This window comes from Suillus clintonianus (genome assembly GCF_016758775.1).
Source record: "Suillus clintonianus strain FC179 chromosome Unknown DEU56scaffold_158, whole genome shotgun sequence".
Classification (NCBI taxonomy): domain Eukaryota; kingdom Fungi; phylum Basidiomycota; class Agaricomycetes; order Boletales; family Suillaceae; genus Suillus; species Suillus clintonianus.
In genome coordinates, this window is record NW_024539382.1 from 1 (window position 1) to 22,187 (window position 22,187).

The 22,187-nt window shown below is 50.7% G+C and overlaps 5 protein-coding genes across 5 annotated transcripts; 3 read left to right on the forward strand and 2 right to left on the reverse strand.

Annotated features, from left to right (window-relative positions):
* Window positions 1-291: 291 nt before the first annotated feature.
* On the forward strand, window positions 292-627 carry DEU56DRAFT_761498 (uncharacterized protein; the record flags this gene model as incomplete). Its single annotated transcript, XM_041350545.1, has 1 exon — window positions 292-627. The coding sequence occupies one exon, from the start codon at window positions 292-294 to the stop codon at window positions 625-627; it is 336 nt and encodes a 111-aa protein (XP_041201819.1).
* Window positions 628-1,292: 665 nt separating this feature from the next.
* On the forward strand, window positions 1,293-2,461 carry DEU56DRAFT_761499 (uncharacterized protein; the record flags this gene model as incomplete). The annotated part of the gene is made up of 4 exons (XM_041350546.1): window positions 1,293-1,399; window positions 1,472-1,564; window positions 1,619-2,168; window positions 2,330-2,461. The coding sequence occupies 4 exons, from the start codon at window positions 1,293-1,295 to the stop codon at window positions 2,459-2,461; spliced, it is 882 nt and encodes a 293-aa protein (XP_041201820.1).
* A 7,790-nt stretch (window positions 2,462-10,251) lies between these two features.
* DEU56DRAFT_761500 (kinase-like domain-containing protein) lies at window positions 10,252-11,873 on the reverse strand (the record flags this gene model as incomplete). The annotated part of the gene is made up of 7 exons (XM_041350547.1): window positions 10,252-10,479; window positions 10,531-10,758; window positions 10,809-10,846; window positions 10,900-10,930; window positions 10,982-11,167; window positions 11,230-11,298; window positions 11,352-11,873. 7 exons carry the CDS (start codon window positions 11,871-11,873, stop codon window positions 10,252-10,254), a joined length of 1,302 nt encoding a protein of 433 aa, XP_041201821.1.
* A 3,247-nt stretch (window positions 11,874-15,120) lies between these two features.
* On the reverse strand, window positions 15,121-15,946 carry DEU56DRAFT_748297 (kinase-like domain-containing protein; the record flags this gene model as incomplete). The annotated part of the gene is made up of 5 exons (XM_041349343.1): window positions 15,121-15,348; window positions 15,400-15,627; window positions 15,678-15,715; window positions 15,769-15,783; window positions 15,847-15,946. Coding segments are annotated over 5 exons (609 nt in total), but the record flags the coding sequence as incomplete, so codon positions are not given.
* Window positions 15,947-18,974: 3,028 nt separating this feature from the next.
* Window positions 18,975-22,111, forward strand: DEU56DRAFT_895791 (coatomer WD associated region-domain-containing protein). Its single transcript, XM_041356402.1, has 10 exons — window positions 18,975-19,001; window positions 19,054-19,437; window positions 19,484-19,969; window positions 20,017-20,535; window positions 20,585-20,751; window positions 20,806-20,913; window positions 20,964-21,172; window positions 21,229-21,643; window positions 21,696-21,868; window positions 21,931-22,111. The coding sequence occupies exons 1-10, from the start codon at window positions 18,984-18,986 to the stop codon at window positions 21,960-21,962; spliced, it is 2,511 nt and encodes an 836-aa protein (XP_041201823.1). The 5' UTR covers window positions 18,975-18,983; the 3' UTR covers window positions 21,963-22,111.
* The last annotated feature ends 76 nt before the right edge of the window (window positions 22,112-22,187 follow it).

Here is a 22,187-nt window from a genome sequence, read left to right on the forward strand (position 1 = left end):
CACCATGGGCCCATTGATTGTATCAGATAAATACTTGGTGTCGGCCCACCTGTATTTAACAGAACAATACATTCATCGGCCCACATCCCGCTGGCCTGTGTAGAACAGGGATATTTCAACCTCGGCTGTCTGTTTCTATCAAGGGTAAAGTGACTGCAGTATGTGGAACGGGAGACGGGAGACGGGAGACGGGAGACGGGAGACGGGAGACGGGAGACGGGAGACGGGAGACGGGAGACGGGAGACGGGAGACGGGAGACGGAGACGGAGACGGGAGACGGGAGACGGGAGATGGGGGGACAGGAGAATACAAGATGGGAGACAGGACAAGGGAGGATAGGAGAACAGGAGAACAAGAGAACAAGAGAATGGGGGGGGGACGGGGAAATACAAGACAGGATACGGGAAAATAGAAGAAATGGGAGAATGAGAGAATGGGAGAACAGGAGAACAGGAGAGCAAGAGATTGGGAGATTGAGAGATCAGGAGAACAGGAGAGTGAGAGATCAGGAGAATGGCAGAACAGGGGGATGGGGAAATATGAGATGGGAGACGGGAGAACGAGAGAATTGGAGAACTGGAGAACAAGAACACTGGAGAATGGGAGAATGGGGGGACGGGGGATGAGGAAATATGAGACGGGAGAATAGAAGAACAGGAGAATCAATAAATTATAAAACAGCACAAAAATATGTGACTGGGGGGACGGGAGAATATGAGATGGGGAGAACTAATAAATTTTACTATAGTACAAACATTAGACTGATTCCTCTGCTAGCAGGATTTGTGCAATGTATGATAATTTTTATTAATTATAAAAGTATACAAAAATTCAAATTCAAATTATGATCTCAAAAATACAATATAATTCAAAACCTGCTATGATTATTAAGAAGACAAGGTGCCGCAGGCACCTTGAGCAGAGCGCGAAGCGCTCTGCTGCCTTCCTGTGCCGAAGGCACAACGGGTGTGGACTAGTCTATAAAGTAAGGCGCGATGGGTAGGGACGCGCGTGCAGCTCGCATGGACGCCATGTTTGCTCACATGGCGTCCACGTTTGCTCGCGTGGTTTGCGCTTAGCTTGGCAAAACCTCGATTTGGAAAGTTGCGTGGTTTTTTTCGAGCACCGACCGTGCACACGACACCGACGCGACCGACGCTGCGACGTCAACACGAACTAGCCCAACCCTCACGCTAGGCCTCACAATTCACCTGCCATCACTTCCCGACACCTTCCGTCATCTCCAAATACCTCCCGTCGTGTCCTGCTGCCTCCCACTAACACTGACAGCATGACTATTCCCAGCACTGCCACCTCAGCGCCTGATACCGGCTCCGGTGCGTGTTTTGCCGTGTCGCATGATGCGGAGCTGCCTGCCACGCTGGGCCATGTCGACGGGTGAGTTCTTCTCTTTCGTTTTTCGTTTGATTTCAAATTAACAGTAACTACTATACTAAGTACTATCCCCAGTGCTTCCCCAGTGCCTGGTACTGGCACATTTTTCGCTGTGACATCACTGATGTGCAGTGACTCGCGTGCGGCGCTGCCAGGCTGTGTCAACAGGTGAGTTCATTTGTTTTTGTCTCTGTCTGATTGGTCCCTTACAGTAGCTACGAGGCACGATGGCTTCCTCGAGCCAAACCCAGCTCTCGACTGGAATGCCAGGGTTCTCCAGGGTCTCGACATGAGTTATGCTGCTCGACTGCAGCAACGTGCCGAACGGCACCATATTCTCATCCCTGCTCTCAGAATGCCTGCCCCACCCATCACCACATCCACCACTCCTCCAGCACCCTCATGTGTGACAGACTGGGAAGCTGAACTTCGCTTCCGGTTTTCAGAGAGTCACTTGGCGCGTCTCGAACGGAGACAACTCAGCAACCCATACAGTAAGATCTCCACTCGACGAGAGGGTCGCCATGCAGCAGAGCAGCGACTTCACGACATGCAGCAACAAAATGCAAAGCTGGCCAAGAGAATGACCTGGGCAGATGAGCAACATGTGCATGACCTCAAGCGTAGTGATCTGGACTGGGATGTTGTTCGCACACGCTTGGATGAGGCAAAGGAGCATCGGAAGCAGCGCGATGTTGCAGATGCTTGGCGTACACACATCCTTGAGCAGAGGAAGGGGAAAACTTGGGAGCAGCACCGTCATCTTGACCAGGTACTCAAGGAGGGTCCTCCCCCTGGCTGGAAGCCTTCTTGATATTCACATTTGTCTTATAGTTATTCCTATAACATGCTTTAATTTTTTGTTTGTGAATATTCATGCTATGACATCTTGAAAATATAATATATTTCAAAATCTGCCATAATTATTATAAGGTGATACAGGCACCTCCCAAATTGAAGGACATGAGATGGCAGAATGGGAGATGTGAGAATGGGAGAATGGGAGAACGGGAGAACGGGGGGACGGGGGGACGGGGAAATATGAGATGGGAGACAGGAGAATAGAAGAACAGGAGAACAGGAGAATCAATAAAGTATAAAACAGCACAAAAATATGTGACTGGGGGACAGGAGAATATGAGATGGGGAGAACTAATAAATTATACTATAGTACAATTTGTGCAATGTATGATAATTTTTATTAATTATCAAAATATACAAAAATTCAAATTCAAATTATGATCTCAAAAATACAGTATATTTCAAAACCTGCTATGATTATTAAGAAGTCAAGGTGCCACAGGCACCTTGAGCAGAGCGCGAAGCGCTCTGCTGCCTTCCTGTGCCGAAGGCACAACGGGTGTGGACTAGTTAATCCAGAGGCCCAAAAGCTCCTCACTTTGACATCCAATTTCCTTGCTTGGATATCCCACACCTCAAGACACTTCCCCACAGTGCAGTTTGAGCTACACGTGAACCTGAGAACATTTAGCTCAAACTAGTGCTTACTAATCGAGTGATCGCATAACTAAGACGCGTCCCGATACACGCGTCTTTCATCTCGCTTTCTTTACGCGCTCACTCTCTCGTTTTTCTTAAGTGAGAACTCGACACCTTATTGTTATTCCGTACAGATCTAGCCGCTACTAGACATGACCAATATCGTGTCTCGTTCTGGTTTGCCAGGGGGCGTTGGCGGAAAAAGTACCGCAGCGCTCGTCCCAAACACTGACGCGGATGTCGTAGACGTCGACAGAATCGCAGAAAGCCTCGGTAGGCCAAGGTCCCGACGGGAATTATCCCCGAGGGATCTGATCCAGAGAGAAAATGACGCACGTACAGCTCATAACAGCGAACGTGCTGATCAGAGAGACACGACTTCGGGTACTGTATCCGATGACGAGCTTATGCTCGATGTCCCGAGCCTCGACCCGCGTTCCTTGCCTGATCCGGGGCCTATTGACACCAATACCCCATTAATCAACGCATATAGGGCGGTTAACGCGCTTACACCGCATTCTCGATCAGCCTTCGACTCTCTCATGGTGGAACGTCATCAGGACGTACAAGCTCCCACTTCTGCACCCCCAGCGGTGTCCAGCACCACATCTACGGTCAAACAACTCGCATACAACGACGATGAGATCAAGATGGTTTCATCCATAGACGACATTTTTGAAATCCCACGCGTGATCATTAATCTTGCAGACTCAAAAATGCACGTGCCTCTCACGCTCTTAACGGCAGAAGCCATGGAGAAGATTCATAATGATCCCTCGTGCATCATTATGAAAAAGGGTCTCGTTCTAGACGATCCCAAGAAGTCGGTAATGGACGCCTCGGGCTTCCCTCCGGAATCATCCTGGTCTCCTGCGCAGTTCTACGAAGCTTACGAAAACTTCATGGAGCTACTTAACCACATCGCAGGCGCAGCCATCAAGGAGAAGTTCAGAAAGCACCGACTGTTCTGTCTCTCCCGCAAGAGGTTTGAAGAGAACTTCACGGCTGTGCTCACGTTCGACATCGAGACTCGCCGCATATTTTTCAACACCAAGTCCTTCTTGACTGAAGCAGCTTACGAATGTCGTTGGAACGACACGCTGACGAAGATCTCGAGGGATAAGTCCGACGAGGCAGCTGCTAACGCCAACAGAGAGCTCAATAGGCTCACCGCTTTAGCATCCCGCCTCGAAGGCTCTAGCGGCGGCAATGGGAACCGTTACCATCCGTACCAGAGCGCAGTCAAACCAAGATCAGACGCCCCAGCTCCATCGTCCTCTGATGGAAAGCCCTTTCGAAGGGGCAAAGGGGCCTCCTCCGACGGACCCCTTTGCCTCCTCTGCGGTCGGAACGGCCACAAAGCCAGTGACTGTACCTATACACACTCAGCCAAGAACGCTCCGCTCGTCTGCGTATGGCAGGACAAGATCATTCTCAAGTCATCCTCCGCCATCGTCTGCATCTCACACAACATCGGGCGTTGCATCCCGGGCAAGCACGGAGCAGACATCATTCACGTCTGCTCCGTCTGCGGCAGCAAAACACACGCCGCTTCAGCCAAACTGTGCTGATGACATCCTGCACCGCGTCGTCACACCGTACAGTGCTGACGCCTTCGAGAGACTCTTACTCAAGTTCAACCTTACATCTCAATACCCTGACCTCGCGCATAACATCAGACACGGTTTTCCCATTGGCAACATGCCAGTTCTCACCCGCTCGTACACACCACCTAACCACAAATCAGCTTTAGATAACCCGGACGTCATCTGTTCATACCTAGAAGAAGAAGTCACACTCAATCGCATGTCAGGACCGTTTTCAGCAGCTCAAGTAGAAGCCAAACTGGGGGGCTTCTTTGTCTCCTCCCCGCTTGGCCTAGTGGAGAAAGCCGGCTCGCCCGGAAAATTTCGCATCATTAGGGACCTCTCATACATCAACAAGGAAGATGGATATTCAGTCAACAAGCACCTCGACGCTGACGACTTCCCAACCGCCTGGGGCACAGCAGCACAAGTAGCAGAGATCGTAAGTGTCTTCGTTTGCCTCGTGCGGTGTCGCCCGCCCCTTCTCCCCTTTCTTGCGAAGCTGGGCGTATATATGCGCCCAGCTAAGCTCTTTACTTGTGCGGTGTCGTCCGCCTCTTTACGTTGCGCGGTGTCGTCCGCCTCTTCCGTTGTGCGGTGTTGCCCGCCTCTTTCTTTGCCAGCGAGGCACTCGTTTGAGCCTCGCTGAGCTCTTTATCTCGTGTGAGGCCCCGTAGCGCGCCATCACCTCTTTTTCGCGTCGAAGGACGCATGGTATTATGTCATAGCACATACTTACCAGCCAACAGGTGGCTACCGCTCCGCTCGGGTCGCAAGCTGCAACGCTTGACATAGAAGCCGCCTATCGCACCGTGCCTGTATGGCCGCCGCACAAGAGGTTTCTAGTTGTCGGTTTTGACGGTTCGTTTTGGGTTGATCATAATTTTCCTTTCGGCCTCACGACCGCCGGTGGCGTTCAAGGCCACATAGCAGACGCTACTGTAGACATTCTCCACTGTATGGACATCACTCCCATAAAAAAATGGGTCGACGACCACTCCATCTTTCGTTTCCCCGTAGCGGGCGGCGTCATCGACGCAAATGGCCTCTTCACACCGTACGAGTACCTATTCGACCTCTTAGACGTGTTCACAGCAACGAGCCCTCTGGGCGTACCATGGCACCCAGAGAAGTGCGCCGATTTCGACACCATCTTCACGTACCTTGGCTTCCTCTGGGACCTCATCGAGCGGTCGGTGTCTCTGCCCGAGCCCAAACGTCTCAAATACCTCGCTAAGCTGGAGAGCGTTCTGCTAGCTCTGTCCACGTCACCATTCATGTCGTACAAGGACGCCATGAGCATTAACAGAACACTATCACATGTCGCCTTCGTCATTCCTCACGGTAGGGCATACCTGTCCAACCTCTGCCGCTTCATTTCCCAGTTCCCACCAGACTCTCGTTTCGCGCGCAGAAAGCCACCGCCATCAGTGCTCTCAGACCTGAAGTGGTGGAGATCCACGCTATCTCGACCACCTCCTGCACGTCACCTCACGCCCAGAGGTCCACCTCAAGACATAGACCTTTGGGTCGACGCCTCAACGGACTGGGGTACTGGCCTCGTCCTGGGCGAGAAGTGGAGCGCATGGCGTATCACAGCGGGCTGGAAGGGAGAAGGACGTGACATCGGATGGCTCGAGGCCATCGCCGTCGAGCTGGCGGTGATCACACTACTCACCTTCGGCTGGAAGGATCGGGCTGTCCTGATCCACTCAGACAACCAAGGAATCATCGGGGCCTTCAAGCACGGTCGGAGCAGGAACTTCCAGGTTAACTCTTGCATCCGTCGCGTGGAGGCCATTGCAATGGACTCTAACATGCTTTATCATTTGACTTACGTCGAGTCGCTCACGAACAAGGCAGACCCCGTTTCTCGTGGCGAGACGGGTCCAGCGAGCACTCGTCTACCCATAATCCAGCTGCCCCCAGAGCTGGAACCCTTCATCCTTCCTCATGTCTGACGCCCCTTCGTCAGAGTCAGCTGATGCTGACATGGTGACAGCCTTGGTCCGTCTTCGGAACGCTTTGAAGAAGCCACCCGAAATCGGAGTGCCGCCCACCGCTGCTCACAAGATCCCTAAGCCCCGTAAACCTAAACCAGCTAATATCATCGCACCGTCTACCTTCCGTCCTCATGTTCTTGCATGCGACAGGGTTCGCCTCTGGTCTGCGCCTCATTCAACTTCATTCCATTCAAATCTTCTGAACAATCTTCCACTCGCGACAGCATCACGCCTCCTCGACGTCCTCTTAATTTCAGTAGAGCCAAAGACTAGGGAGAACTATGGAGCAGGCCTCCTAAGGTTTCACCAATTCTGCGACTCCATCTCTATTCCCGAGGACCGTCGCCTTCCAGCATCAGAATACATTATAGCAGCATTCATATCTTCTTGGGCGGGTCGCGTAGCAGAAACGACCGCAGACAACTGGCTCGCGGGACTTCACTTCTGGCATCAACTCAACGGCGCGCAGTGGCATGGTCACGCTATAGTTCACAGGGCTAAACAAGGTCTGGCTAAAGTGGTCCCAGACACTTCTAAGCGTCCCCGCAGACCTCCAGTCTCTCTGGACCACATGCACATGCTCTTCCGTCATCTTGACCTCTCCAACTCTTTCGACGCCGCTGTTTATGGCGTAGCCAGTATCGCTTTTTGGTCTTGCTGCAGGTGCGACACTCGCATGGTCCTTGTTGACCGTTCACTGACTCGTTTCACAGACTCGGTGAACTTATCATTCCTTCCCTTCACGGCTTCGACGCCTCTCGCCACGTATCACGCTCCGCACCAATCACTCATCGCGCAACCGACGGCGGTGTCAAGTTCGCCTCCCTGCGCATTCCATGGTCTAAAACCACACAAGGAGAAGGTGACGCAGTGTCTATAATGAGGATCGATGATCCCACAAATCCCTACGACGCTCTCATGCACCACTTGTCAGCCAACTCTTCAGTACCATCCTTCGCCCCGCTCTTCGCATTTGAAACAGACTCGGGTTGGGCACCACTCACCAGGCCTTGGTTCATAACGAGATGTAATGACGTATGGAGAGCGTCTGGGTTGGACACACTTACAGGTCATTGCTTCCGCATCGGGGGGGCTACTGAACTGCTACTCCGCGGAAACCCACCGGATATTGTAGCTGCCCAGGGTCGCTGGAAATCGAGATCGTTTATGGACTACTGGCGACGCATTGACTCCATCATCCCCACTTTTACTTCCAGTTCACTGCAGGACTCACGTTTCTCTCTTGTTAGAGCTTCAATGGACTCATACGAACGTAGATATCGTTAGATAATGAATATTTTCTCACTCGCACTCATGCGCTCGCGTTATTTCGCAAGTCTTCGCCAGTTGGGGTGTCGGTGTTTTCTGCACGACTTTGTGTAAGCACTTGCTCATTGTGGGTTGTGTCGTGCTTTAGAAAACTCCTCAAAAACTCATGCCTCACACTCGAGGTTTCATGCTGGCTCTCATCCGCTGGTCGATGTTTTCGCGCTCTCCATCCCGCGTGCATTCGACCTCTTTTCGCTTCGCCCGACAATGATCTCAATTGCCGCCGAACTCAGCGGATATTCTTATCAGCGTGACCCGGCAAAAGCCGAAGCAGGCCACGACCGGAAAACCCCACCCCAACTGACGAAACTCGTGTCGATGTTGTTCGCACCTAGTCTCCATCTATCTAAGTCAGATACTCAGTCTCATCTGACTCAGATCAGTGCGCAAAATAGACTTATTCACTCGCCTGTCGTACAACGGCACAAGTCTATTTTGCAGAACCTTAGTTAGTTACACTAACGACACTTAGTAAGCTCTGAAATGACCGCAATCTTCCTCGAGTCATGCGAGTATCGAACTGCGCCAACCCGATCAGCACTTTTGAATGGATCATGGCCAGCCACGATTTCGTCAGTGTCCAAGCTCCATATCTGCACTGTCGAATCGTATGACCCGCTCGCTAGCAGCATGTTGTCTGCAGAGATATCGATGCAGCTGATTTTCCTTGAGTGGCCTTCAGATCTTCTCACGGTCCCCGTCTCAACCTCACAGACTCTGAGCTCTCCGGTCAAGAGAGGTCCACCACCCATGACAACCCATTGACCATCCCTTGATACAGCCACTGCACGTACTTCCTGCATACCAACATCCCGTGCTTCCCCAATCTCCTTCCCCGTCTCAAGGTCCCATCGTCGAGCGGTCCCATCGCGTGACCCGCTGATCATTCGCTTGCCGTCCGTAAAATAGGATATGGATGGAATGGACTCTGTGTGACCTTCCAAGGTCGCTACGGGTGTCAAAATCGATTTCTTTGCTGCTGCAGGCTGTCTCGATGTGGAAGCCATGACCAGTGTCTCTGCCAGAGTCCTATTTGGGAGTATTTGAAGCGTCGTCGGTGAGGTCTTATCGTCTGCCTGACGTTGATAGAGATTTCGAAGGATGCCAAACTGCTGGCAGCTGGTACACTTTTCCTGTTGAAGCCGATCATCAGTTCGTCAGAGCTGGAATGAACAGACTGTTTTTGACGTTACCTAGAGGCTAGCAATTTGGGGGATGCGTGAGTAATTCACCTGATTGCGTGTGCGTGCGTCTGCCAACCCTCTATTTTTGCATATCATTCCACAGCATTTTGTTTTTAACCACGGTCCAGCGCTTTGCTTGTTGGCTCCCTGCCGTGGTCATCTCCGTTGCCGGAGCATCATCCTAGCCTGGGGTCCTTCAGACTCTAGACCAATGAACTTATCAGTCTAAATAACCGTCGAGTTCTGTGTGTTCCCGTGCATGTTGGTATGCAAGTTCAGAGCCCTGTGCAATTGTTAATGCTGTAAAGCACCTCGCCGATTGGCGCCCAATTGGCGCTAAACCATAATTGAAATATCTCACACAAACAGAGCCGTACTGCAGTGTGCCTTATATGTACTCTTTGGAGTTGACATTGATGTGATGGATTACGGAGATCATCAAATAGTCTGAGCCACCCTTGCAAAGTGGGAGGTTTCTAGAGTTTTCTGGAGTTCATATCTGGACGTTACTCACAGTGGTCCACGTCTTACTATTACCAGTCCACTCTGAGAGTCAGCTGGAGTTCAGGCCATTCACACCCTCCCAGGCGGTGCGACACGCACAGCAAAGGTGAAATGCCTACAATGCGAGCCTTCTCGCATTCCGAATGAATCTATATGCTAATCGGGTCTCAGCAAGCGCGACATCAAAAAGCGGAGGTTATTCCACTTATAGTGAACGACTATTTGGAGTGATTCCGTCTTTTACAGGGCACAGTTCACAGAGACAATAGCAACTGGTGTTCCCGTACCCATCCTGAAGGAGCGCTCTACTTTCGTCATGTATGTCGTTTGTAATATTGTGCCCTCGGTCTCCTGCTGCTAGTAACAAGGATATTTACACTGACTTGTCCATGCGGGAGGAAACGCCGAGGTAGAATGAACACGTATTTGCATGAACTACTCGCTCTTGTGGGTTTAGGGTTGCAGTTGGGCAGCGTGATGTCGAGCTCGTCGTGGTGTTGACACGCGGTCCACAGGGCTTAGCTATAGGATATACATGTATTATTTCGTCGATCATCCCAAGCACCCACTGGCACATTTCTGGCTCCATGAGATATCTTTGCCGTCGAACAAGTACTGACAAGTCTTTCTTCGTGTGTAAGTACTCAGATAAGTCTGGGGGTGAACCTACGTTTAGTAGCATACCGTGCCTGATGCCGTCTATGTAGCTGTACTGTAATTAGATCGTTGCATGCAAAACAGTCCAAGAATTAAGGAGATCTGGACAGCGAGTAAAATTCATTCCTAATCACTCCGTCAGCTCCCTCGGTCGATGGACGGTCCCGAGGATCAGTAGACCAGCATTGCTTGATAAACTGCCAATACTTCTCAAGGAGCACAGGATATCGAGATCGGGAAGGCTTTTCCGACCTGGCTATGCATAGGACAATAGTGGCATCGTTCGGCAGGTAATAATAGGGAATCTTGTTGGTGAGAACCTAAAGACAGAGATAATGATATCACTGCGCAGTCGAAATTACACAACGTACCTGCAACATAATACCGCCAAACGAATAGATGTCGCTCTGCTCACTCGGACGAGTTGGAGATCCATCCTCCCGTTCTGGTACAAGCAGCTCAGGAGCCATCCATCGCATGTTTCCTTTGAGCGTGGACGTCCAGGAAGCCTGAGATGCGCTTATAACCTCGGAATACATCAAGGAGAGGCCGAAGTCGGCAACACACGCAGTGCCATCACCATAGATGAGCACATTAGGCTGGAGAGCACGTCTCAATCGGGTTGAAACCATCGAGATGGTGAACTTACTCCATTGAAGTCCCCATGGATGACACTGTTAGCGTGTACTACGGGGAAAAGTTAGTATTCCTGGCCCAGTATTAAACTAACTCGCACGTACGATATTGGAGACCAGCTATAATATCCTTGAGCTGAGATTACCATCAGTTTGTAGTCTTTATGAAATACAAGTGAGGACTTACGATCTGGAATCGTCGAACGAGAGTAAGATCCGCACCCTCGCGCTCTAAATATGCGGTCAGGTTTCCCTTCTCCGCCCAAGGACTGACTAGCGCTATAAATGGGCCGAAGCCATTAGTATAGCCATAAACGGGCAGAATATTTTTGTGTTTGAGTTTGGCACATATTCTGAGTTCACGCGTTATCCTCTAAGATGTAGCGACGTCTGGCGTGAGGAATATTACATGCAATCTTTTGTCAAAACACTGACCTTGATCTTCTTCGTCTGGGCTGGACCAAGTTGATCAGCAGCGTACACCTGCAACGCTTTCACTGCGACCTGCGCAATTGTCAATTTTAAACAGATGGACAGCCACAGCACGGCAGACAAACTTTGATCGATGTCCGATTTATGGAATAGGTACATTTCCAGATCTCGCCGAACCCGCCACGAGCAACAGGATAGTCTCCGTCCTTGGTGATGTATGCCGTGAGATTTTGTAGCCTCGCGTCAGGGGATGGATTACCAGAGTCATGGTTACGAATGGGGGAAACCGTGCCCACATAGTGAGAGGAGGGGATGAATTCGCGGGGATAGGGGTATGATTGTGGTAGCCGTGAGCCTATTTCAGGAGAAGAACTTCGAGGTAGAGGGAGAAGAGCTACGGCAGGCGATAATGTTGTACTATGAAAATCTAGCGCAGGTCCTCCGTGTGCGTACGAGAGGTTTTGAGGCAATGACTGAAGTCCTGGGTCGTAGTGTTGCCTCTGCATGTCAGTTGGTGACAACAACGTGCCAACAGATGGCAGCCGCATGGCGGTAGGCGGTCGCATGTCGCCGGGCTGTATGCGAGACGTTACGCTGTGTCTGTCAGTCCACCCGCCGCCGCTCAAGGTCGGCCTTGCAGATATCATTGCGTTATCATACACGGCAGCAGCATGAGCTGCATCAGACTACAACAATAACATTAATGGAGTGGTGCCTATGAACAAAAGAAAGGGATTGCGTACGTTGGGTAGAAGTGGGAGGGGTGTATTTACAGGCTGGCCGGTCTGCAAAAAAATGTCAGCGGATGCGCAACACATATACGGAAATGACTACGCACTCTCTGAGACACTTGTTCTCCAGGGTAAATACTCGGAAGGATCTCAGGTGGGGTGTTGCATACGTAGATATTGTTGTTGCACCAGGTCGTATAAGCCAGTTGGCGCGAGTCAGGTGAGAAAATAATGTGGCTGGGATTCCGAACGTGGAATAAGGCGAGGAGCTGGCGGGACTCGAAGTCCCAGAGTCTGATGGTATGGTCATCAGAAGCACTAGCGAGGAGAGCACAATCAAACGAAAGTGCTAGACCGTTGATGACACCGATGTGCCCTCCGAAGGGAGTTCCGACCGTCGCCAGCGTGGACGCGTCAAACTCATAGATCGTATTCGGGGAGTCGAAGTCCGTGAAGCCAAATGCAGTTACAATCTTGTCTTTGGTAGTCCAGAACACTGGAGATCGATGTATTACGAAAAGAGTTTTCCTCAGCCTGACATCCAATTTCCTTTCTTGGACATCCCAAACCTGAAGACACTTCCCCAGAGTTGACTTGATCGCAATCTTCCTTGAGTCTTGCGAGAATCGCACTGTGCCCACCCACTCAAGACTGTCGAATGGACCAGCCACGATTTTTCCAGTGGCCAAGCTCCAAATCCGCACTGTCGAATCGTATGACCCGCTCGCCAGCAATGTGCTGTCCGCGGAAATGTCGAGGCAAGTGATATTCTCTGACAGTGAGTGGCCTTCAAATCTTCTCACAATTTCCGTCTCAACCTCATAGACTCTGAGCTCCCCATCTCCACCACCCATTACAACCCATCGACCATCCCTTGATACCGCCACCGCATGTACTTCCCGTATACCAACATCCCGCGCCTCTTTAATCTCCTTGCCCTCTTCTAGGTCCCATCGCCGAGCGGTCCTATCCCATGACCCGCTGATCATTCGCTTGCCGTCCGGACAATAGGATATGGATGGAACGGACTTTGTGTGACCCTTTAAGGTCAACACGGGTGTCAAAATCGATGTCTCTGCTGCTGCTGCAGGCTGGCTCATTCTTAGGGCCATGACCAGTGCTTCCACCAGCGGGTCGGCAAGCACAATTTGGGAGTATTCGAAGTACCGTCGGTGAGGTCTTATCGTCTGCTGTGGCCTGACGTTGATAGTGATTTCGAAGAATTCCTAACTGTCGGCAGCTGGTACACGTTGCCTGTTGAAGCCCATCATCAGTTCATCAGAGCTGGAATGAACAGACTGTTTTTGGCATTACCTGGAGGCTGGTAACTTGGGCGATGGGTGAGTGATTCACCTGATTGCATGTACGTGCGTCTACAAACCCCTCCGTTTTTGTACTTCCTGCCATATTCCTGTGCATTCCACAGCATTTTGTTTTAACCACGGTCCAGCGCCTTGCTCGTTGGCTCCCTGTCGCGGTCATTTCCGTTGCCGGAACATCAACCTAGCCTGGGCCTGTGGACTCTATACCAACGACCCTATCAGTCTAAGTAGCTGTCGTGTGCTATGTCATCCGCGCATATGCGAGCTCAGAGCCCTGCGCAATTGTGCATGCTGTAATGCAGTTCAGCAATTGACGCTCAATTGTGATTGGACCTTGGCAAAGCCGCTAATCTACGAGCATCTGACTTGAAACGACATTCGCAAACACGCGGGCAGCGATAGAAATGTTCGTGTCTAGGTTGAGATGCTCGAAGATGACACCAATGTTCCGTATTTCTCTACTACCGTTGTGCCTGCTGCTGACGACTAGAGGGCAACAAATTACTATCAAGCTGCCTTGGGAGATTTCAACGATCTATAGCGAGTTAAATTGACATTGTCCTTGGTGAGAGTACCCGCTGCAGCGTTGCCCTGTGAACGCATGATACCTCAAATACCGCGAGGAACATCAACCGAGCACACCTCTTTTCCTGCGCGCGAAGAACATTGACAATAAGCGGCAATACATGACTGGGCCATCAGGTTCTATGATAGACAGTGTATACGGGCCTAGACTTATCGTGCGCGTCTTCCCACGCACGTCCCCGAGTACAGGGCCCTTGTCAATGTGCAGCTTGCACTGAAATTTCTGTAAACTCCGCCCCTTAGAACGTTAACGTTGAGCGATCTATCCAGATATGTGCCTTCGAAATTGACGTTGATGAGACGAATCACAGGATGCGCACGAGAACACCAATTGCTACTGTCTTGCGAACTGTTCCCGTGATCAAGGCATGTTCCCATCGAAGGAAAAGACGGGACTCACTCAAAATAGGAATAACCTCCACTTTTTGATGTCGAGTCTATGTCACGCTCGCTGCGAACCAGCATATGGATTCATTTGGAATGCGAGAAGGCTCCGAGTCACTGTAGGGGTTTTCACCTTTACCGTATCGCATCGCCTGGGAGGGCATGAATGGCCTGAACTCCAACTGACTCTGAGAGTGGTTACAGTGTATCTGATTAGCCGATATTAGAGGAGCGTGGACTGCCAAAATCAGTAAGACAGATGAATTGGATACGGATCACTGTGAGGCTTTGGAACCAGAGGAACTCCAGAAAACTGCAGTGCACAGCCTCTGAATCCTGATATCTATGCCAAATCAGGATTCCCGCAAACAACGCAGGCATCTCAAACATGTCTTTGCAAGGGTGATAATTATGACGATCTCCGGAAGGAACGCTCTACTTTCGTAAGTATGTCATTTGTAATATCATGCCCTCGGTCTCCTACCGCTAGCAACAAATATGTTTACACCAACGTGTCCATGGGGGAGGAAAGGCCGAGTAAAATGAACTTGTGGGTGTGGATGAGCTATTCGCTCTTATAAATTTAAAATTGCAGTTCGGCAGCGTGATGTCGAGCTCGTCGTGGTGTTGACACGGTCCACAGGGCTTAGCATGTACAGGTACTATTTCATCGATCATCCCAAGCACCCAGTTTTCTGGCGGAATCCATGAGATATCTATGATGTTGAATATCAAGTACTGGTAAGTCTTTCTTCGTATTTAAGTACTCAGATAAGTCTGGGGGTGAGCCTACGTTTAGTAGCATACCACGCCTGATGTCGTCTATGTGGTTGTACTATAAATAGATTGTTGCATGCAAGATAGTTCAAAAATCAACGAGATCTAGACAATGAGTAAAACTCAGTCCTGATCACTCCGTCGGCTCCCTCCGTCGACGGACGGTCCAGAGGATCAGTAGACCAGCATTCCTCGATAAACTGCCAATACTTCTCAACGAGCGCGGGATAACGAGGTCGGGAAGGCTTTTGCGACCTGGCTATGCATAGGACAATAGCAGCATCATTCGGCAGGTAATAATAGGGAATCTTGTCGGTGAGAACCTAAAGACAGAGCTGATGATATCACTGGGCAGTCGAAATTATACGACGTACCTGTAGCATAATACCACCAAACGAAAAAATGTCGCTCTGCTTGTTCGGACGAGTTGGAGATCCATCCTCCCGCTCTGATGTGAGCAGCTCGGGAGCCATCCATCGCATGTTTCCTTTGAGCGTGGATGTATAGGAAGCCTGAGATGCGCTTATAATCTCGGAATACATCAAGGAGAGCCCGAAGTCGGAAACACACGCAGTGCCATCACCATAGATGAGCACATTAGGCTGGAGAAAACGTCTCAATCGGGTGGAAACTATCGAGAAGGTGAACGTACCCCATTGAAGTCCCCATGGATGACATTTTTAGCGTGTACTACGGGGAATAGTTAGGACTCATGGCCCAGAATTAAACTAACTAGCACGTACGATATTGGAGACCAGCTATGATATCCCTGAGCTGAAATTGCCATCAGTCTGTAGTCTCCACGAAATGCGAGGGACAACGTACGATCTGAAATCGTCTAACGAGAGTACAAGCCGCACCTTCATGCTCCAAATAGGCGGTCAGGTTTCCATTCTCCGCCCAAGGACTGACCAGCGCTATGAATGGGCCGAAGCCATTAGTATAACCATAAACGGGCAGAATATTTTTATGCTTGAGGGTGGCGCATATTCTGAGTTCACGTGTTATCCTCTAAGATGTAGCAACGTCTGGTGTCAGTGATATTAGATGCAATCTTTCGGCAAGACACTTGCCCTGATTTTCTTCGTCTTCGCTGCACCAAGTTGATCAGCAGCGTACACCTGCAACGCTTTCACTGCGACCTGCGCAATTATCAAATGTTAGACAAATGGACAGCTACAGCACTGCAAACGAACTTTGACCGGTGTCCGATCTATGGAATAGGTACATTTCCAGATCTCGCCGAACCCGCCACGAGCAACAGGATATTCTCCGTCCTTGGTGATGTATTTTGAGAGATCTTGGAGCATCGTTTCATAGGGGAGATCGTCAGCCTCATCGTCACAAGCGGGGAGAACTGTGTCCGTATGGGAAGAGGGAAGGTGTTCGAGGGGATGTGTGTATGACTGGGGTAGCTGTGAGCCTATTGCAGGAGAATTTTTTCGCGTTGGAGGGGGAATCTGCAAGAAATATCAGCCCACGAACAAAATATGTACAGGAATGGCTGCGCACACTGTGAGGCACTTGTTGTGCAGGCTGAATGCTAGCAAGGATCTCAGGTGGGGTGTTGCATAAGTAGATCTTGGAGTTGTGCCCTACTGTATAAGCCACTTGGCGCGAGTCGGGTGAGAAGATAAGGTAGTAGGGATTCTGAACATGGAATGAGGCAAGGAGCTGGCGGGACTCGCAGGCCCAGAGTTTGATGGTATGGTCATTAGAAGCACTAGCGAGGAGAGCACAATCAAATGAAAGTGCTATACTAGTGATGGCACCGGTGTGACCTTTGAAGGGAGTTCCGACCGTATCCAGCGTAGACGCGTCAAACTCATAGATCGTGTTCACGGAGTCGAAGGTCGTGAAGCCGAATGCAGCTAGAAATTTATTTTCGGTGGTCCACAACACAGGCGCAGATCGACGTATTAACCAATGAGGTTTCACCAGTCTGACATCCAGCTTCTGCGTTTGGACATTCCACACCTCGAGGCAATTTGAAACGACCACAATCTTCTTTGAGTCTTGCGAGAATCGCACTGTGCCCACCCACTCAAGACTGTTGAATGGACCAGCCACAATCTCCCCACTGGCCAAGCTCCATATACGCACTGTCGAATCGTATGATCCGCTCGCCAGCAGTGTGCTGTCCGGGGAGATGTCGATGCAGGTAATCCTCCTTGAGTGGCCTTCAAACATCCTCACGATCCCCGTCTCAACCTCGCAGACTCTGAGCTGCCCACATCTACCACCCATGACAACCTCTTGACCACCCCTTGATACAGCCACAGCATGTAGTTCCTGCTTATAAACATCCCGCACCTCCTCGGTCTCCTTCCCCACCTCAAGGTCCCATCGCCGAGTGGTCCCATCGCGTGATCCGCTGATCATTCGCTTGCCGTCCGGAAAATAGGATATGGATGGAACGGACTTTGTGTGACCTTCCAAGGTCGCTACGGGCGTCAAAATCGATTCATTCGCTGCTGCTGCAGGCTGTCTCGATCTGAAAGCCATGACCAGTGTCTCCGCCAGCAGGTCGGCAAGCACCTATTTGGGAGTATTCGAAGCGTCGTTGGTGACTCGGAGTTCCTATCGCCTCCTATAGCCTGACGTTGATGGTTTCGAAGGAGGCCTGACTACTGGCAGCTGGTTCCCTTTGCCTGCTGAAGCCGATCGTCAGTTCGTCGGCGCTGGAAAGTTCAGATTGTTTCTGATTAAGTTACCTCAAGGCTAGCGACTTGGAGGAAGAGCGAACGATCCGCCTAGTTGAATGCGGGTACCAGTCCGGTAACCCTTCCATTTATGTACTTGCTGATACGCCCTATTAGCCCTATTAGCATAATAGGGCGTTACACAGCGTTCGTTGTAACCACGGTCGGCCGCCTTGCTTATGGCCTCCTGGCCTGGGGGTCCTGTGGACTCTCCGACGATTTTATCAGTCCAAATAGTCATGTGCCTCGTCTTCCTGTGCACGTTTCCGCGGATGTGCGAGCTCAGAGCCCTGGGCAATGTGCATGCTGTGAAGCAGCTCAGCGATTGGCGCTCAACCATGATTGAAATATCTCACACAAACAGAGCCGTACTGCAGTGGGCCCTATATGCGCTCTTTGGGGTTGACGTTGATGTGATGGATCAAATTGGCATCGGCCCTGGTGGGAACACCCAGTGCAGCATTGTGCTGTGAAAGCATGATAACTCAAATACCGTGACTAGGAGGAACATTGACCGAGCACACCTCTTTTCCTCTGTGAGAGGAACGTTGACGATATGCGCCAATGCATGACTGGGCCACCAGGTTCATAGATGGTGTATACGGGCCTTGAAGGTGCTGGGAGGGATTGTGGTAAACAAGTGTGCGTCGGGACTCGGATAAAATTTCAGTATTGATGGTGATTACGGATGTTGTCACTCACATAATCGGATGGATCTATGTATGAATGCGTCTGAGTTATGGCCTGCGCGGAGGGAGACAGGTTATGAGGTAGGGGAGATGCAGCAAGGAGCTGCAAGATAATCATCCGGTCAACTGCGGAGGATACAGGTAAAAGAGTGCACTAGGCAGCACGATCTGTTGCATCGGATTGTGATAATGTCGTGGATGTGAGTTAAATAATAGGAACACGCACAATATTGAGTAGTTGAGGCGCAGTGGTCTAAAAGGATTTATACAAGCAAATGATTGATCAAGTGAATGCAGTCTGTCATATCATTTGACAGAAAATACTAGCGGTGTATAGCACGCCATATGCATATGCCTGTTCATGTTAATGCACGCGACTATGCATACAGCTGCAATACATGAATGCAAGTTGAATAAGCACATCGAGGAGATCAGAGGCGGTACGTAGGCGCTTGCCAAGCTACGCGTTGCAGAAGCCACGTTTCACACGACCCTCTTTCGAGGGGTGTAGAAATATCCATAAGTGGTCACTGTACTGTCCAGGTCAATCTAAACGACGCCGACACCATGTTATTCGATGTCAATGTAAGTCCTAAAGTCACTCAATTCTTCATAAGTCTAACACACACATCACAAGCGCAAATTATTCTCTCGATCCGACCGCGTCAAAGGCGCCGATTTCCACCCTACTGAGCCATGGCTGCTAACAGGTCTCTACAACGGTTCCGTCAACATCTACAACCACGAAACTGGCGCTCTTGTCAAGACTTTCGAGGTCTCTTCCGTCCCTGTCCGCTGCGTCAAGTTTATTCCCCGAAAAAACTGGTTTGTCGCCGGCTCGGACGACTTTCAGCTCCGCATCTTTAATTACAACACGCACGAGAAGGTCGTCGCATTCGAGGCACACCCTGACTATATACGATGTCTCACCGTACACCCAACTGCGAGTATCGTGCTCACAGGAAGTGATGACATGACCATCAAAGCTTGGGATTGGGACAAGCAGTGGAAATGTATTCAGGTACGCTACCATGATTCGGTCTACTCTCAGCCTCAACTCCCGCCAGGTCTATGAAGGCCATACCCACTATATCATGAACATCACTTTCAATCCCAAAGACTCGAATACATTCGCATCTGCTTGCCTTGACCGCACCGTCAAGATGTGGTCCCTTGCCTCCCCTACGGCTAACTTTACCATGGACGCGCATGACAAAGGCGTCAACTACGTCGACTTCTACCCTGGCTCAGATAAACCATACCTCGTCACGACAGGTGACGACCGCACTATCAAAGTCTGGGACTACCTCAGCAAGAGCTGCGTGCAAACCATGGAAGGACACACCAACAACCCAAGCTTCGCTGTATTCCACCCCAACCTACCCATCATCATCAGCGGAAGTGAAGACGGCACCGTAAAGATATGGAACAGCAATACCTACCGTCTAGAGAATACCCTCAGCTACGCACTCGAGCGCGCATGGTGCGTCTCTCTGCGCCGAGATGCGAATGAGGTGGCTATCGGTTTTGATGAGGGTGTCGTCGTGATCAAGGTCTGTTTACATCATTTACACGCTCTTCTTATCTGACGCCTCTCAAGCTCGGCCGGGATGAGCCTACATACAGCATGGACCCATCAGGCAAATTGATATACACAAAGAACCAAATCGTGCTATCCGGCAACCTCGCCACACTTTCTGATACCACCAACGCAGACGGCAACCGCATCCCACTGTCGATCAAAGAGATCGGTACCACAGAGATCTTCGCGACAGCGCTCTTGCACTCTCCGAATGGACGCTTCGTGACTGTCGTTGGAGATGGGGAATACATCATCTACACGGCACTTGCATGGCGGAACAAGGCGTTTGGCTCGGGCACGGGCTTCGCGTGGGCAGGAGACTCGAACACGTATGCGGTGCTGGAGAGCAAGGTGAAGCTGCGTGTGTTCAAGAACTTCAAGGAGCGTGGTGGGGCGGGGATGAAAGGTGCGGGAAGCTGGGCGGTGGATGCCATTTATGGGGGTCCGGTGCTGGGTGCGCGTGGAAAGGGCTTTGTGATCTTTTGGGATTGGGAGAGCGGGGAGATTGTGAGGCGGATTGATGTGGAGGCGAAGAATGTGAGTTTGTGCAACTGGTTGGATTATTGTGATGCTGACGTTTTGGTAGATCTTTTGGTCGACGACAGGGACGCTCGTGGCGGTTGTCTCGGATGATTCTTTCTACATTCTCAAGTTTGATCGAGATGCCTACAATTCCAAACTGGAGGAGGGTGCAGAGATCACGGATGAGGGTGTTGAGGAAGCATTTGATGTCGTTGCTGAGATTTCGGACAGGTGCAGTAATGTTGATCAGCAGTTTTCAAGCACGACTGATTGCGTTGATTTCAGTGTCAAGACGGCAAAATGGATAGGAGACTGCTTTATCTACACCACGGCTGGAAACCGCCTCAACTACTTCGTGGGCAACGAATCGTACACTATCAGTCCATCTGATACGTGAGTGTATGGAGTGTTTTGTTGGCAAATTTGAACTGACATTGTCGCAGCTCCATGTATATACTGGGATACATACCCGCACATAACCGGGTGTACCTTGCGGACAAGGACATGAATGTTTTCGGATATTCGTTATCCTTGAGTGTTGTAGAATACCAGACGGCTGTCCTCCGTGGTGACATGGACTCGGCAGCCGAAATTCTGCCCACTTTGCCCAAGGAGCAGCTAAACAAAGTTGCTCGGTTCCTGGAGGGTCGAGGTATGCGTGGTTCTAATTACGTATCAACACCCGGGATTCAACCACTTTTTCTCCAGACCTCAAGGAGCTTGCTCTGGAGGTCACTACCGACCCGGACCACAAATTCGACCTCTCGCTGCAGCTCGATGACCTAGACACGGCTGTCGAGATTGCGCGCTCTGTGTTGGAGCCAGAAGCGGAGACGAAGTGGAAAGCGATCGGCGATCGTGCCCTTACGGTGTGGCGATTTGATCTTGCGCGGGAAGCATTTGAAAAAGCGGGTGATTTGAGTGCGCTGATGCTCCTTCTACTTTCGACGGGTGATCGGGATGGGCTGGCGAAGCTTGCGGCGACTGCTGAGAAGAAGGGAGCGAACAATCTGGCGTTTGCGACGCTGTTCCAGCTGGGCGATGCGAAATCGTGTGTGGATCTACTTGTGAAGACGAATCGTGCGCCTGAAGCTGCGCTTTTTGCACGAACGTATGTACCGAGGTGTGTTGTTTTTTGATTCGTGGTGGGACGTTTGATGCTGATTTTGGTACAGTGAGGTGCCGAAGGTGGTAGATGTGTGGCGGGGCGAGCTGCGGAGTAAAAATAAGGGCAAGGTTGCAGGGAGCATCGTGCACCCATCTGAGCATGCCGAGCTATTTGAGGAAGGGTGGGAAGAGGCACTTGCACGCGAGACTGCTGGGCCTGTAGATGTGAACGGAGATTCCGGTAAGTTTTGTTTTTGATTGGGATCTGGTGAGCGCTTGTTTCGATGACTGATGGGGATTTAGACATTTCGCCGAATGAGAGTGAGGAGACATGATCATGGGATTGGGGCAGTGAGAGGACGATCCTAGTCTACTTATAGCATACGGTTTTGCTGCGCATGTCTAAATGCTACTTGTTCTTTTTACACTACGACGTTGAGCTCAGCGCTCGCTGCTGGAGAATTCGATGATGAGCTATCCTTTGAAGAAAACGGGTATTGTGTGGTTCGTTGGTTGCCGGATTGGCTTTTGAAGGTCTAGAACCCACTAACCCAATTGGG

Excerpts from the sequence above, each read along its gene's own strand:
- DEU56DRAFT_895791 (XM_041356402.1), top strand. Across the intron at positions 20,914-20,963 it reads ACTATCAGTCCATCTGATAC|CTCCATGTATATACTGGGAT; the intron begins GTGAGTGTATGG and ends ACATTGTCGCAG. Across the intron at positions 21,869-21,930 it reads AGATGTGAACGGAGATTCCG|ACATTTCGCCGAATGAGAGT; the intron begins GTAAGTTTTGTT and ends ATGGGGATTTAG.